This window comes from Pseudonaja textilis, chromosome 15 (assembly GCF_049901715.1).
Source record: "Pseudonaja textilis isolate UNSWEBS1 chromosome 15, rPseTex1.2, whole genome shotgun sequence".
NCBI lineage: Eukaryota > Metazoa > Chordata > Lepidosauria > Squamata > Elapidae > Pseudonaja > Pseudonaja textilis.
In genome coordinates, this window is record NC_142004.1 from 12,217,293 (window position 1) to 12,232,179 (window position 14,887).

Consider the following 14,887-nt stretch of genomic DNA (forward strand, 5'->3'; position numbering starts at 1 on the left):
GAATATACGTTACGTATTTATTAATATGCCAACCATCTCACTATCCAAAGCAGGGATGGGCAACTATTGCAACTTTATGATCTGTGGACTTCAACTCTTAGCATTCCTGAGCCAGCTGGAATTTATACCAATTTCCCCTTAAATTATATATATAAATATATATAAATTATGGTTTGGAATAAATTTGATATTTTTTCACATAACTTTTCCCATTGATCCACCGCTTTGAAATTTTGATTCCTGCTTTGAAATTTTCCATCTATTTTATCATGCAATTTTTGGTCCTGTTTTCATAACAGCTTGTGAATAGAACATAATGAATGATCTTGGTTTTATGTGAATGCTTCAGATTCTGTCATTTTTCTCAAATTCTGATTATTATTTTGCCTTCAAGCATCCGTCAAAGTCAACGTGTCCATGTGTTGGAAGACTTTTTTGGGGGGAGATCTTTCCTCCCCGCCCCCCAAGTGGTTTATCTAAATTCAGTCTAGAACTCCGTTCCTGTCTCTTGCAGTGGTGATTCCCCCGTCTGCCATTCCCATCAGCATTCTTGCAAAATCTTGTATGAAATAGTCAGGCAGAGCGCCACATGGTTAAGCACATAAACAAGGCAAAGAAAAGTAAGTAGCCCAGCCTAGATTAATAGCTGAAAAAGAAGGCCCTTGAGGTCATCTTAGAAATGTAATGGCTTTGTTAGCAACTACAAAATAAAGTAATGTAAAATATGTTTATGTGAATCAAAGTTGCCTAGAGGCAGTATTTCATATTGTTTCATATTTACTGCTAAGTTATGGTGAGGTTTGCTTGTTTTTACTTAGCTCTGTCAGAAATGTTTTCCCCTTCCTACACCCGAGCTGTGGTTTAATATGATATGTGAATCAGGTTGGTAGTCAACCCATGGCTTAAATGATTCTGATTTAGCATGACATGTGAATGGGTTAGTCTGGTTTTCTCAGGCTTGTTTCAATTGCAGCCTTAGAGGCCTTCCCTTCCGCCCATTTCCTGCGGTGCGCAATTGCTTTGTCATCTTTGTTATATCTACTTCTTCATGCTCAGGCCTGCGTTTCTTAAGCATAAGCAGTAACTTTGGAGTTACAAAGTCCAGCCAGCCTTTAATTGATATGCACCCCAGGATCAGGGCAATTGGTTCACTTACAGTAGCTGCCTGTTTCCAGCAATTTGGCTTTTTCTTAATGTCTCCTGATGCAGACAGATAAAAATGAGTTATGTCACCGTTTCATCTACTCTCAGCCCTCCCAAGTAAACCACCAGGAAACAAGACTAGATGAGCTAATTTTATTTTATTTTAAGGGTACATTAATAGAATCTTGCAAGCATGAAGCCCTGCCATCCCTTTAACTGCTATCCATTAGGGCAGGACCTAACGTTCAAGACTAAATTTTGGACTTCTGATCTGAGTTACACTTTTCACAGTGCAGAAAGATGCAGTCTGCTTCAGGAGGAAGAATAGCTAGAATTCAGTTTGAGCACTTCCAACTGACTCTAGATTGATAGATTAGTACAGCAAATTACGACAATGGGTGTTTTGTGGTTAGGACATGCAGTGCTTTAATGAGTAATTAACACTTCTGGGATAAGGCCACTAGAAGAAAATACAAAAAAAATATATAACAACAACTTATTATTATCATTATTGTTGTTGTTGTTGTTGTTGTTGTTGTTATTATTATTTTCTTTGTTATATATACAATTTCCATAACTACAATAGCAGCGTACTGTCTGGGTACAATCTCTTTTAAATACAAGTAATAAATCTTATACATACAATAACCATAATTATTCTCAAAATCTATGAAAATAATTTGATTACAATATTTTTACATATCATTCTTTGGGTTAAGAAACAAATTTATTTTGAAACATAACATGCACATTTACTTATAATTAACCAAAATGGTTTGACATTATTCTAGAATTGAAAACACTGAGTTTTTATAGTGTATTGTAAGAATGCATAGTGTATTGTAAGTGAACAAAAACTGCATCACTCATAAACATGAATTGAGGCAAGTAAGCCTTTTCGCACAAGGGAAACCGAGCAAAAGACAGTACTAAGCTGCATAATAATACTAAGCTGCTATAATAAAAACGCTCACCTCATAAAAGTCAAACTCTGCAACAAAAGTTTTGCAAGTCTGATCATAAGGTGGACGTGACTCCACTCTTCACTGCTTTGAAACTGGTTATCTCCTTCAGCCGAGTGCTCATTTCACAGAAAACAAGCCATTAATTTCTCCAAATCATTTGGAAATTAATTTATCTTAAATGAATTGTTCTTCAAATTAAGTTCCCACAGATTTATTGCCTGAATAAAGTACTGATTAGCTATCTCTCAATATAACCATTATCTTTGTGGCTGCCAACTCATCTTTTCTAGCTTGCTTCTCTGTGAGCTCCACCCACCCCGTGTGTGTGTGTGTGTGTGTGTGTGTGTGTGTGTGTGTGTGTGTGTGTAAAACTATGCAAGCACATTTCATCCTAACTCATTTCACCCTCCTTGCCAAATAACGTAAAGTAACAAAAAGAACTCTGCTGGATCAGAGGAAAAACTTATTAATCCCCTGGGTTTCTAGCAGCTGGGATTTAGAGGTGCACGGCCTCAAGGATTACAGGTAACATAATCATCACACGCTGCTTGTTCTCTCCATGACCTCTGATCTCCCTTTGAAGCCAGGCTGTTGCGTCTTTTGAGAGAGAGGTGCACACTCATCAAGTGCATGTAGCCACCTCATCACCTCTGGGGTTCAAACCCTGCATGGAGGAGGGGGGATTGAGCTGAAGGGCTGTTTGCAATTTAGGTGACTATATATAGTAACACCCATCTCCGTTCTTGAGCATTTAGAGAAGGAAGTGAGCTGTATATGCCATTTTAAACTTCTCCCATAAAATGATCTGCATACATTTCCCCTGTTATTGAGCAGACGCTTTAAAAGAATTGTGTTCTTTTGATGTGACACTTTCATGGTCTGCTTTTATTCTTGGCATGGAATCCATCGTTTTCTGCTGGCTCAACTAAGGGTTCAAATATGCTCTAGAATGCCAAACAACCTTCCCCAAAGGGTACCCAGTAAGCTACACAATAAAGTGCCGCTTTATCCCTGGTGGCAACAGTGGCTGAGCTTGATGGGAATAAAGCTCCCACCCAACTGGATGTTGTGACAATCTGATTAAACTAGCACAAGCTCTTCTCTTACCTCATCCGCACAGCAACACTTTCCATTTTCGTTTGTCTAGTAGTTGGTCTTGCGTATAGGAGACAGTTCTAAGCAAGAGCTTCATAGGGCTGAGAGGCTGAAAATGTACATAAGCAACTGCCAGGAGCACCTAGTGTAAGACATGGAAAGCAGGATTCCCATATCGGTTGGGGAGGAAACCTCTGAAGTTGACCAGCCAAATGTCTCAAACTAAGAAGGAAAATAAATTCAGTTGCCATGAATCAATCTTCAGACGATTTGCTGATATGTGCTTGATTAGCCTTTTTTGGGGGGGAAGGACAGAGGGTGATTTGCAAGCGTTTGATCAAAGATTTGGGACTTCTCTGTATAGCACATTTTCCCCTTTTTCTTTCCTTGCTGCTAATTTTATGACTCTGCTGATTTTGCTGATGCATGCATTTGTACTTTTTTTAAATTAGTTTGCATTGTATTTATACAATAGGGTGCTTTTTATAAATCCCTACTCGGACAAGCCTGGCATCAACAGCTAATTCATCTTATTCTGGATCACAGCTCATATCATTTAAAAAAAAACCTGTGGAAGCTAAAACCTGGGCTCTTCCATGAAGAGAGGGGTGGAAAGTTATATTTTCCATATTATTATTGTAGCTTATAAGTTTTATAACAATTATGTTTTATTATTGTTTTCATGAATATTCACTGTATTAGTAAGCAAGCATTGTCACAGATAGAGTGAAAGAGAAAATGTCTAAACACATAAATTGCCACCTGAATCATCTCTAATGTCTAGAAAGCTGTGGTTGTTACATGTGTGTGGGCCTGATTTTGATCACGTGACAGCAGTGGTGCTATAACAGCCCTAATTTCGAGCCTGGGTCAGAAGTCCCTTCACGTGCATTCTTGTAACTTCTTGCGGTCACTGAATCAATTATCCTAACTTGAGAACTCCCAGTATTCCTCTGTCTGTTGCTTCCATCCATGCAGATGTGTCCTCCCATGTTTCTCCCAGCTGTTCTTACCATTCCCTCATTATACTATGCCAAAAAGCATTCTAGGAAAATGAAAATGATGTAGCACACCATCATTGTTAAAGCACCACACACAAAACTTTGCCGCATACCAAAGAACCCATAATGAAGAAGGCAAAATTAGCAGCATAAGGCCTCCAGGCACCAAAGGGGATTTGGGCTTGTTGTGGAATCTACTGGTGATGGAAGAGTTCCTCTTGTCACAGAGGCCATAAAGAGATTGCATGCATCCTCTCTGAGGGAGAGATGGGCAGTTAAGGAGTGTGAAATATTAAATTCTAGCTATGGTCTTCATTTATTTATTATTTGTTTAGCTCAGGGGTATCAAACTCAAGGCCCGCAAGCTGGATCTGGTACACAGTGGGGTTAGATCTGGCCCGCAGGGCTGCCCTGGAAACAGCAAGGAGCAGCCCCCCACTGCCCCGGCTCAGTCCAGCCGGGCGCTCCCCTAGGAGGTACTCCTCCCACAGGAGGCGGAGAGCGCATGGGGGCTGGTGGTGTCCAGCAGCAGAAGCAGCTCTGTCCAGTCTCTTCTTTTTTTTTTTTTAATAAATTTTTATTGTTTTTTTAACATAGAAAACACAACAACAAAACATAAAAGTATCAGCTCCCCCATATTTTTGTACACACAGTAAGTCGGTTGGTCCATCGGTTTTGTGCATTCACCTCATAGTCACAATTACAGTTACTTTATATAATACTCTTATCAATACAAATTTATAAATCCTAGTATCGCTATTAAAGAAAAAAAAAGAAAAATTTGACTAAACTTTTATTCGGTCATGCCTTTATGAGATAACTATATTTTAAATATTTTATTCTAAAACAAATCTTATAATCATACCAATTCTATCCCAAATATGAAAAAGAAAGAAACAAAGAAAACTATTATATAGATATAGTATCAAAAACCAATAAAAGGAAAAGGAAAATAAAGTCATTATTATTCCTTATTATCTAACTTTTATATTTTAATATTTCATCATTCAACCATTGATAGAAAAGATCCCAAACTAAATAAAATTGTTTATCTTCTTGCTCTCTAATTTCAAAAGTCAATCTACTCATCTCAGCACATTCCAAAATTTTCTTTACAACTTCTTCTTGCAATGGAATTTTCTCATTTTTCCAATTTTTTGCAAATACAATCCTAGCAGCAGTCAATACATTTACAATCAAATATTTCAACTCTTTACTATAAGTATCTGGTAGGATTCCCAATAGAAAAAACTCCGGTTTCAAGTCTATATGCTTCTTTGTCATTTTTTCCAGCCACATGTGGATTTTAGTCCAATATTTTCTAGCATCCTCACAAGTCCACCACATGTGATAGTATGAACCAGGTTTCTGATGACATTTCCAGCATTTTTCGGATTTATTCTTGAACATTCTTGCTATCCTTGTCGGGGGAAAATGCCACCTGTAAAACATCTTATACAAGTTTTCTTTATAGGCTGTAGACATTGTCATTTTATAATTTTGCGACCATAATTTCTGCCATTTCTCTAAATCAATCCCATATCCAAAATTCCTCCCCCACGCAATCATAGTTTCTTTAACTTGTTCTTCCTCAAGCTTAATTTGCAATAAATAACCATACAATTTTTTAATCACCTTTTCATCAGTACCCATCAAAATCTTATCCAAGTCAGTTTGCTTAGCATAAAATCCTTCTGCTTTGGAATCCTCATAGTACTTTGAATGTATTTGCAAATATGAAAACCAATTCATCTGTATACCTTGTTCTTCCAATTTTTGCATCGATTTAAGTTCACCCTTTTCATCTAATAATTCCCCATAGTTAACTGTTTGTTCCTTTTTATAAATTATAGGATAAGAGAACGCTTCTATCGTCGATAACCAAACTGGAATTTTCAAATAACACTGTTTTTTTATCTTCTCCCAATTCAACCACAGAGACTCCCGTATATAATGTCTTCTAAAATACCCCTGTGTTTTAGTTCCCTTATACCATAAAAAAGCATGCCAGCCCAACAACAAATCATGACCTTCTAATGTCAACAATCTGGTTTTCCTTAATGTTATCCATTCTTTAACCCACGTCAAATTTGCAGCTTGGTAGTACAACTCCCAATTAGGCAGACCAAACCCTCCTCTAAATCTAGCATCCTGTAAAAGCTTTAACTTTATTCTTGCTTTCTTGCCTTGCCATATATACTTCAAAACAATTTTATTTAAATCCTCAAAATATTCTTTTCCAAGCCTAATTGGTATTGTTTGAAACAAAAATAAGACTCTGGGTAAAATGTTCATCTTGATTGTTGAAATCCTTCCTATTAATGACAATTGTAAGTTCTCCCATTTTTTCAAATCTTGAACTATCTGTTGTTTAAGTTTAATATAATTATTCTCCTTCAATGTACTACATCTTGATGTCAAATATATCCCCAGATACTTAACCTTGTTTGTAACTTGAATTTTTAACAGTTCTGCCAACTCTTCCCTTTGTTTCAGCAACATATTCTTTGACAAGATCTTTGTTTTATCTCTATTTATTTTCAGACCAGCCACCTCCCCATAGACCTCTATCTTTTCCAACAGTTTCGAGGCTGTTTCTATAGGGTCTTCCAAGATAAAGACTAGGTCATCTGCAAAGGCTTGTAGTTTAAATTCTTCCTTTTTAATTTTCATTCCTTTTATAGTTTTATCTTCTCTGATATTTCTATTCAACACTTCCAAAGTCAATACAAATATCAAGGGAGAAAGAGGACAGCCTCCACTGTCTCTGCATGTCTAGGCTGGGCTTAATTTGTAGAACGCTCCTCCTCCTTCACGGTACTACTCCCCAGCGTTCCCCAGTTTTGGCTCAGCCTCATGAGAGATAGGCAGTGCTTGTGATTCTTCCTTGGCCGAAACAGGAAAAATTATTTCCTTGCTAGCAGGTTTGAAAGTTAATCAGCTTGTCTTTAGAATCCTTTAGCCTTCTAATCACATTGCAATCTCTCGACATTGGCTCGCATTACAGGGAAACACCAATTCATGCCCCAAAGCGGCGGGAGGCTTCGGGGCTGCTCCGCACCCCCTCCCCACAACTGATCTTTCTACCCCTGCCATTCCAACAGATTGCCACAGAGTTTCTTTTACCCAAACAGCGGCGTGAGCTCTTTGCTCCCAACAGAGTCGTATTGCTTTCCTTCCCCCTCTGAATGCCACTTGGGGTGGAGGATTCAACTGCTTAGTGCCTTCCACCCTTCCCTGCCATTTAGCCTTATAGGAAAAGCCATCGGAGGCTATTCCTTCACACGGCGGGAGTTTGCTGCTGGGGAGCGCACCAAAAGATTAATGGCCGGAGGCCATCTTTTCTTACAAGACCTTGTGGCCGCGCGCCTGTATTCTATTTCGTGCTGTGTGAGGTAACTCTGTTCCGAGCAGAGGTTCCTTTCAGGAACACTGGGGACCATTATACCCTCGTCTTGGTTTTTTTCTACATTCGAGGCTATTCTTTCAGTTAAATTGTTGGCTTAACCCTCACAGCCCAATCAACCCAGTGGCACAACAGCGAGCACCTAGGCCTGTGTCTGCCTGTGCAGGGAAGCTGTTGAAGGCCTCTATCTTATCAATCTGGGCCTTTAGGCGTTCTCAATTTGGCTGTTTGGTTTCTCAGCACGTAACATCGTGCCACTTAATTAATGTTGATATACATACTGCCATATATATATATATATATATATATATATATATATATATATATAATTTCTCTTCAGTATAATATTTTAATATCAATAAAATATTATTACTGAGATACGACTCATTATAGATAGGTATTATTCAAAAAAAAAAGGAAAGGGGGCAATAAAAACATCATCGCGGCAACCGGTCTGTCCTCAGATCTGGCCCCTGGGCGTGCCAACCGCCTTCACAGCATTGCATTGTATAACAATCATACTGCAATTCCAACTTCAATCAAAATGGCAGACGGTAGCAGCTCTCAGACCTCATCCTTTAAGATCAAAGCCAAATCTCAGCACAAACCTAAGCAGGCTAAAAGGAATTCTAAAATTCTGAACCTATAGTGGGATTAGCGTCCTCCTCCATTCCCAGTGATGTGCTGGAGGCATTAAAGCCAGAGAAAAAACGGGCCGAGCTAGCCCTACGCAGAGCCCATCAGTCTGACGCATGGGCCATCAGAGCAGCCACGGCCGCCTCCTTCTTCACCCGTTCTTCTCTCAGATGGCTCCGCCTCTTATGGGAACATGTCCCTAATTACAACATTAGAGCGCACCAAGATATTGCAAAACTTATAGCAGCTGCTGAATTCTCAGCTGACGCAACTTATGCAGTCAAGTTTTCAGCCAGGGCCATTACTTCACATGTCACAGTGCGACGCTTACTATGGTTAAAACATTGGCAAGCGGATTTTAAGCACAAGTGCAAGCTGGCTTCATCCCCAATTGTGGGAGACAGACTGTTTGGCCCTTCCCTTAATCCGCTACTAATTGAAACCCAAAACAACAAGAAAATTCTACCTTCCCTTTTTTGGAAGTCAGATTCTAGAAACCCTCAGGCCTTTCGGAGGGGATCCTTTCGGCCCTTTTACCAGGGATCCTTTTCACCCAGATACCAGAGACCCCCATCATTCAGACCAGGGCAGCAGCCAGACAGGTCCGACTTCGGGGATAGGAGCAGAAGGGGTGATCAATCCAAGAGATCCTTTCGGGGAGCAGCAAACAGGTCCTTTCGACATCCAAGATAACTCCCTGGACCTGACCCCCATTGGCGGACGCCTTAAATTATTCGCGGACCAATGGGACTCCTCAACGTCTGATTCCTGGGTCAGAGACACGATTAGATTTGGCCTTGCGCTGGAGTTTCAATCCACTCCCCCAGATTTTTTCATGTCATGCCCTGCCCTGTTTCCAGAGATCCGGTTAAACGTAAATTTATGGAAACAGCTATCCAACATCTACTGGTCATACGAGCCATCCAGCCAGTAGCTACCAACCAATGAGGGCGAGGTTTCTATTCACATCTTTTTGTTTCTGTTATAATAACCACCATTTTGAATATGTGGCCCTTCCTTTCGGACTAGCTTCTGTCCCCAGGACCTTCACGAAGGTTCTCGCAGCGCTAGCTGCTCATCTCCCTGATATCCCCGTATGACTCCAGTGTTATCTTGATGACATCTTGATTTTGTCATTTTCTGCTCATCAAGCAGTCAAAGATACTCAGAACACATTACAATCCCTACAACAACACGGGTTCTCAATAAATTGGAAAAAAGAGTCATTTAACACCATCGACTTGGTTAACCCATCTGGGGGCAGTCATAGATATGGTGGAAGGCAAAGTTTACCTGTCACCAGATAGACTAAATAGCATTCAGCAATTAATCTAAGAGATCAGGGGTCTTAAGAGGGTGTCCCTAGCGGAACTATCAAAATTGTTAGGCAAGATGATCTCATGTATCTCTATCATCCCTTGGCCCCGGCTCCACACTAGATCCCCCCAGTGGTTCCTGCTCCCGTACCAGCGCACCGGCCGAAGCAACTCCAAATATAAGGTCAAGGTACCATCAAAGGTCCTCATATCTCTCCTCTGATGGACCAGACCAGCCTTACCATCACCACTGATGCCAGCCTGTTTGGATGGGGAGCGCACATTCAATAGCTTACAACCCATGGCTGCTGGTCTGCCATAGAACAGTCATGCAACATAAACTGGCTGGAGCTTCGAGCAGTACACCTGACTCTCCGCAGCTTCCTTCCACAGGTACACAATCAGCACATACTAATATTGACCGACAATGTAACAGCCAAAGCTCACATAAACAAACAGGGGGGCACACAGTCAAAACATCTCATGCGAGAAGCATAGCACTTGTGTCGTTGGGCGGAGAGCAACCTACTTTCCATCAGAGCAGAGCACATTTCGGGTCTGTCGAATACACAGGCAGACTGGCTGAGCAGGGCCACAATCGATCAATTGGAGTGATGCCTCCATCCGACCCTGTTTCAAGAGGCGGTCAGGACATTTGGACAGCCGGTGGTGGACCTGTTGGTTTCCCCCCTCAATGCTTAGCTCCCGAGATTTTTTCCAGGTATCCCTCGCAAGGAGTGAAGAACTTCAACTTGCTCCACTGTCGTTGGCCCCCAGGACTTCTGTATACATTCCCGCTACTTCCACTGGTTCCCAAGGTCATCCAGAAGCTGCTAGACGAGAGGGCGGAACTATTTCTAGTAACTCCTTACTGGCCCAGACAGCCATGGTTTGCAGACCTCCACAGTCTATCTGTATCAACACCATGGAGAATTCTGCCAGCCAGGGTCTCGCTAATCCAGGGACCCCTTCAACATCTGGACCCTCAATGGTTGCACCTGAATGTCTGGAGGTTGAGCGGAGTTGTCTGAAAAGCGAAAAGTTTTCCAACAGAGTTATCACCACTATCCAAGCCGCCAGACGCCCCTCAACAACTCGCATTTACAATGCCACATGGTCCAGTTTCTGCAAATGGTGTACCGAGTCTCGAATTGATCCCATCTCTCCATCTGTGGCTGAAATCCTAGAGTTCTTGCAAGAGGGACCTGGCAAGGGATTATCACCTAATACGTTGAAAAGACAGGTGGTGGCCTTGGCATCAGTTCTCACTTGTGAAGGTCTGCTATCTCTTTCCCATCATCCACGCATACGGAGTTTCCTTCGACGAGCCACAAATTTACGCCCTCCAGTGGTACACCATTATCCCACCTCGGACCTTAACAAGGTCCTCGTCGCACTCACTAAGGGCCCTTTCGAACCCTTGAAATCGTCAAGTCTCCAATTTCTGATGTATAAAGTAGTTTTCCTTGTAGCAATCACTTCTGCTTGTCATATTTTGGAACTTGCAGCTTTGTCTGTCAAAGACAAGATCTTTGTGTTTTCCATTCTGACTGGGTGGTCCTTCGTCCTGATCCTATGTTGATACCCAAAATTAACTCAGTTTTTCATAGGGCACAAGAGCTGATACTTCCTAATTTTGGTCCCAGACCATCCCAAGGGTTGGAACTACAATGGCATAGGCTTGATGTGAGGCGAGTATTGCAAGTATATATTAACTGCACAGCGGCTTTCAGAAAAACGGAAGGCTTATTTGTGTCTTTTCAGCCCAACACTCAGGGATGCAAGGTCTCATCTTCTACAATAGGCCGTTGGCTACGGGCCGCAATAACGAAAACGTATCAGACTCAATTACTGCAGGTGCCCAGGGGCATAACAGCTCATTCAGCAAGGAGCGCCGCAACATTGGCAGCGTGGGCCACACAGGCACCAATAACTGAAATTTGTCAAGCCGCAACCTGGGCCTCTCCATCGCCATTCATTAGGCATTATAAAATAAATGTGTTTGCATCCGCTGAGGCCTCCTTTGGCAGAAGAGTTCTTCAACGGGTCCACAGGGACCAGGAGGAGATTCCAGGCCAGACGGAGTCCCTCCCGTAGGACAGGCCAAGCTTTGGTATGTCCCACTACTGGAGCCTCTGAACAGCTCATGGGAGAAAGGGTGTTGGTACTTATCTGACACGCTCGTTCTCTTTGAGCTGTGAAAAGCATCCAGCCCCACCCTTTTTTCCATCTGGTGGGGTCCTGTTTCGACCAACGAATTTGTTAGGGGACTGAGGACGAGGGCGGTTATTTCTCCCATCTTCGCCAAAACTGGGGAACGCTGGGGAGGAGTCCCGTGGAGGAGGAGGAGCGTTTCACAAATTAAGCCCAGCCTAGACATGCAGAGACTGAAGCACCTCCCCACTACTGGATGCTCTTCACAGCTCAAAGAGAACGGGTGTGTCAGGTAAGTACCAACGCCCTGTCTGTCTTGCATGAATGGCAGCAACTACGTGATATGCCTTGCAGTGTCCTGCAGCGAGTGGTGCCACTGGTGCCACAAGCTATGCGCAGCACTGGCACAATGCACCACATAGCACCATGCCATGAGCAGCAGCGCTGGCGCAATGCACCACATGGCATCTGATCACAAGCAGCCACAGAAGAAGTCAGGCAGTGTCGCAACAGGTGTCGGAGCGTAGGCACAGGTGTGAAAATCAGGCTACGGCTTGTTTTAAGTATAAGTTGTGTTTTTGGAGAAACATGGTAGTATGGTCATGTGATGTCTCACTTTATGACTGCATTGTGTAGCATTGGAAATTCCGGTCCTAGCTACTCTCATTTCTCAAGGACTACCTGTTCTTAAATAATTTGAACATAGAATAATAGGGTTCAAAGGAACATTGGAGCTCTTCCAGTCCAATTCCTATTGAATTTCATGTTACTGTCTAATAGAATTGAAACAGAAGTATGCAAGTGCGTACAAGAGGAGCAAATTTGGGGGGGAGGTAAATTGAAAGCATCTTTTTGCTTTTAAACCCCCTTCCCCACCTGCAATTTTGATCCCACCTGCAATTTTGATCCCACCTGCTCTACACTTTGCAAAGGTGCTTCTACTGAGAGTTGGTTACCTTTTTAATGCTTTTAAATCTATGATCTGCCTAGCAATAGTCATCGCATGTAGAGCTTGAAAGTAGCTTGGAGCAGTGTTTCTCAGCCATGTCAACTTTAAGAGGGGCGGACTTCAACTCCCAGAATTCCCCTGCCAGCCCCTCTTAAAATTGCAAGTTTGAGAAACACCAGCTTGGAGTATTTCTGTAGATAGACAAGCCTTTGAGTTTGTCCTACTGTGTAGGCTGACCAACTACTGAAGGTGTGGTTCTTGCAGTTCTTGTCTTTCTGTTGTGAATACGTTTTCCTAGTGATCATTGTGTACTAATGAGTTATTGTAAATCACCCTGGGGATATTAAATTGGAGAGCCAAATAAAAATATTACCTGGCACAAGGAAGAATTAAATTTTTCGGCACTATTTCCTTTTATGATTGAAGATGCTGCAGAAATGGGTCTTGGGGTGTGAAGTCCAACCTGAAGCCGATTGCATAAGTCCTCTGTATTATGACCCAGTTTATATTCTGAATCATGAAGTGGTGCAGCTGGAAAAAGGCCATTTGGGGCATTGTGTTCTGCTTTGTATTTGGTGTAGGATTTCAAATTACAGCATCTGCAGTGTCGAGCCTCTTCTTCAACAGACAATAAAAGAGGGAGTCCAACTGTGGATCAGTTGTTCCCATGGCAGAATTTTTCCCGAACACCTAATGAATCTCTTCCTTCTTTGTCTCTGAGTCTGGAAAGGTAGCAAATAGGCCGTAACTTTCTTCTCCATGGCAGCCTTTAAGGTATTTGAGGCAACTCCCCTATCCCTTCCACTCCTCTGGTCTTCTCAAGGTGTAACCTTTGCAGCCCCATCAATTTTCCTGGAACGTGGACATTCTTGTAGCCCATCTGTTCCAGCAATAGTGTGTTTAGTTCTCGTGGGATGCCTGTGTTTGGAGTCATGGTGTCTGGCAAACGGGTGAATGTTGAGTAGCTGAGCAAATAGACAAGTTAGATATTGCGACTGGTGCTTTGAGGCTTATTCTGAATTTTCAATAAAACTTTTGCCCAGTTTTGGAATGATCAAATTTTAAATTGTAGTGGTTCATTATTGTAATATGCTGTGTCTCACTTGCCTTTCAGGGCTTACTCCCTTGTGGACTCCAGTCAAGTATCCACGTTCCTAATTTCTATTCTTCTCATTGTTTACGGCAGCTTCAGGTAAGGTCATTGGCTTTGGTCTGTTGCTACTCCTCCTCCTCCCCAGCATGGCTACAAACTTAGCAGCTCTGCTCGCCATGTATACATTAGAGCCCAGGAGGAAATTCTTTCAAGTAGGAATGTACTGTATATTGATGCTATTTTCCTGAAATGTAGAATTGCAAAGCAGGCCAGAACTGAAGAACAGGTTATTTAACATATAATTGTTCCTGGAAGCTTTCATGGAATATGTGTGTGTGTGTGTGTGTGTGTGTGTGTGTGTGTGTTTGTATGTATGTATATGTATATCCCAAGAGAAAAATCTTCCAGATGCCCCAAACTATACGGCCTCCCAAAAATACACGAAGAAGGCATACCTCTCAGACCCATAGTCAGCTCCAGAGGAGCACCACTACAAAACCTAGCCAAAGCAGCTACAGCCCCATGCTGAAGCAGCAGCTTCACATGTTCAAAACTCATACCACCTCTTGGAAATTATCAAAGATCTACACATGGAACAAGAAGATCTGCTTGTAAGTTTCGATGTGGTTTCACTATTCACTCAAGTCCCAATAAAAGAAACTCTCGAAATCATCAAAAATAAATACCAACCACTCCAACACCTCACGGAACTAACAGAATACTGCTTAGCCAACACATATTTCATATACGAAGGACAAAGATACAAGCAAATTGAAAGAGCCTATATGGGAACACCAGTGTCACCCATCATTGCAAACCTATTCATGGAAGAATTCGAATCCAGAGCCCTAGCCAATGCCACCCATAAACCCAAACTATGGCTAAGATACATCGATGACACATTTGTTATTTGGCCCCATGGAAAAGAAAACCTAAACAATTTCCTAACACACCTAAACAGCACATACCCCAAAATCAAATTCACCATGGAAATGGAAACAAACAAACAACTACCATTCCTAGATGTACTAATCTACAAAAAACAGATGGCACAACAGGACACACCATATACCAGAAGAAAACACACACCAACCGTTACCTCAACGCCCAATCCCACCACCACCCAGCA

The 14,887-nt window shown here is 41.9% G+C and overlaps 1 protein-coding gene across 1 annotated transcript in view; it reads left to right on the forward strand.

The window, feature by feature from the left end:
* SPPL3 (signal peptide peptidase like 3) overlaps nucleotides 1-14,887 on the forward strand; it is a 109,555-nt gene that overhangs the window by 63,647 nt on the left and 31,021 nt on the right. Inside the window, exon 2 of the mRNA XM_026717031.2 lies at nucleotides 13,780-13,857. Within this exon, the coding sequence (XP_026572816.1) occupies nucleotides 13,780-13,857 (78 nt within the window). The remainder of the gene's footprint in view (nucleotides 1-13,779; nucleotides 13,858-14,887) is intronic.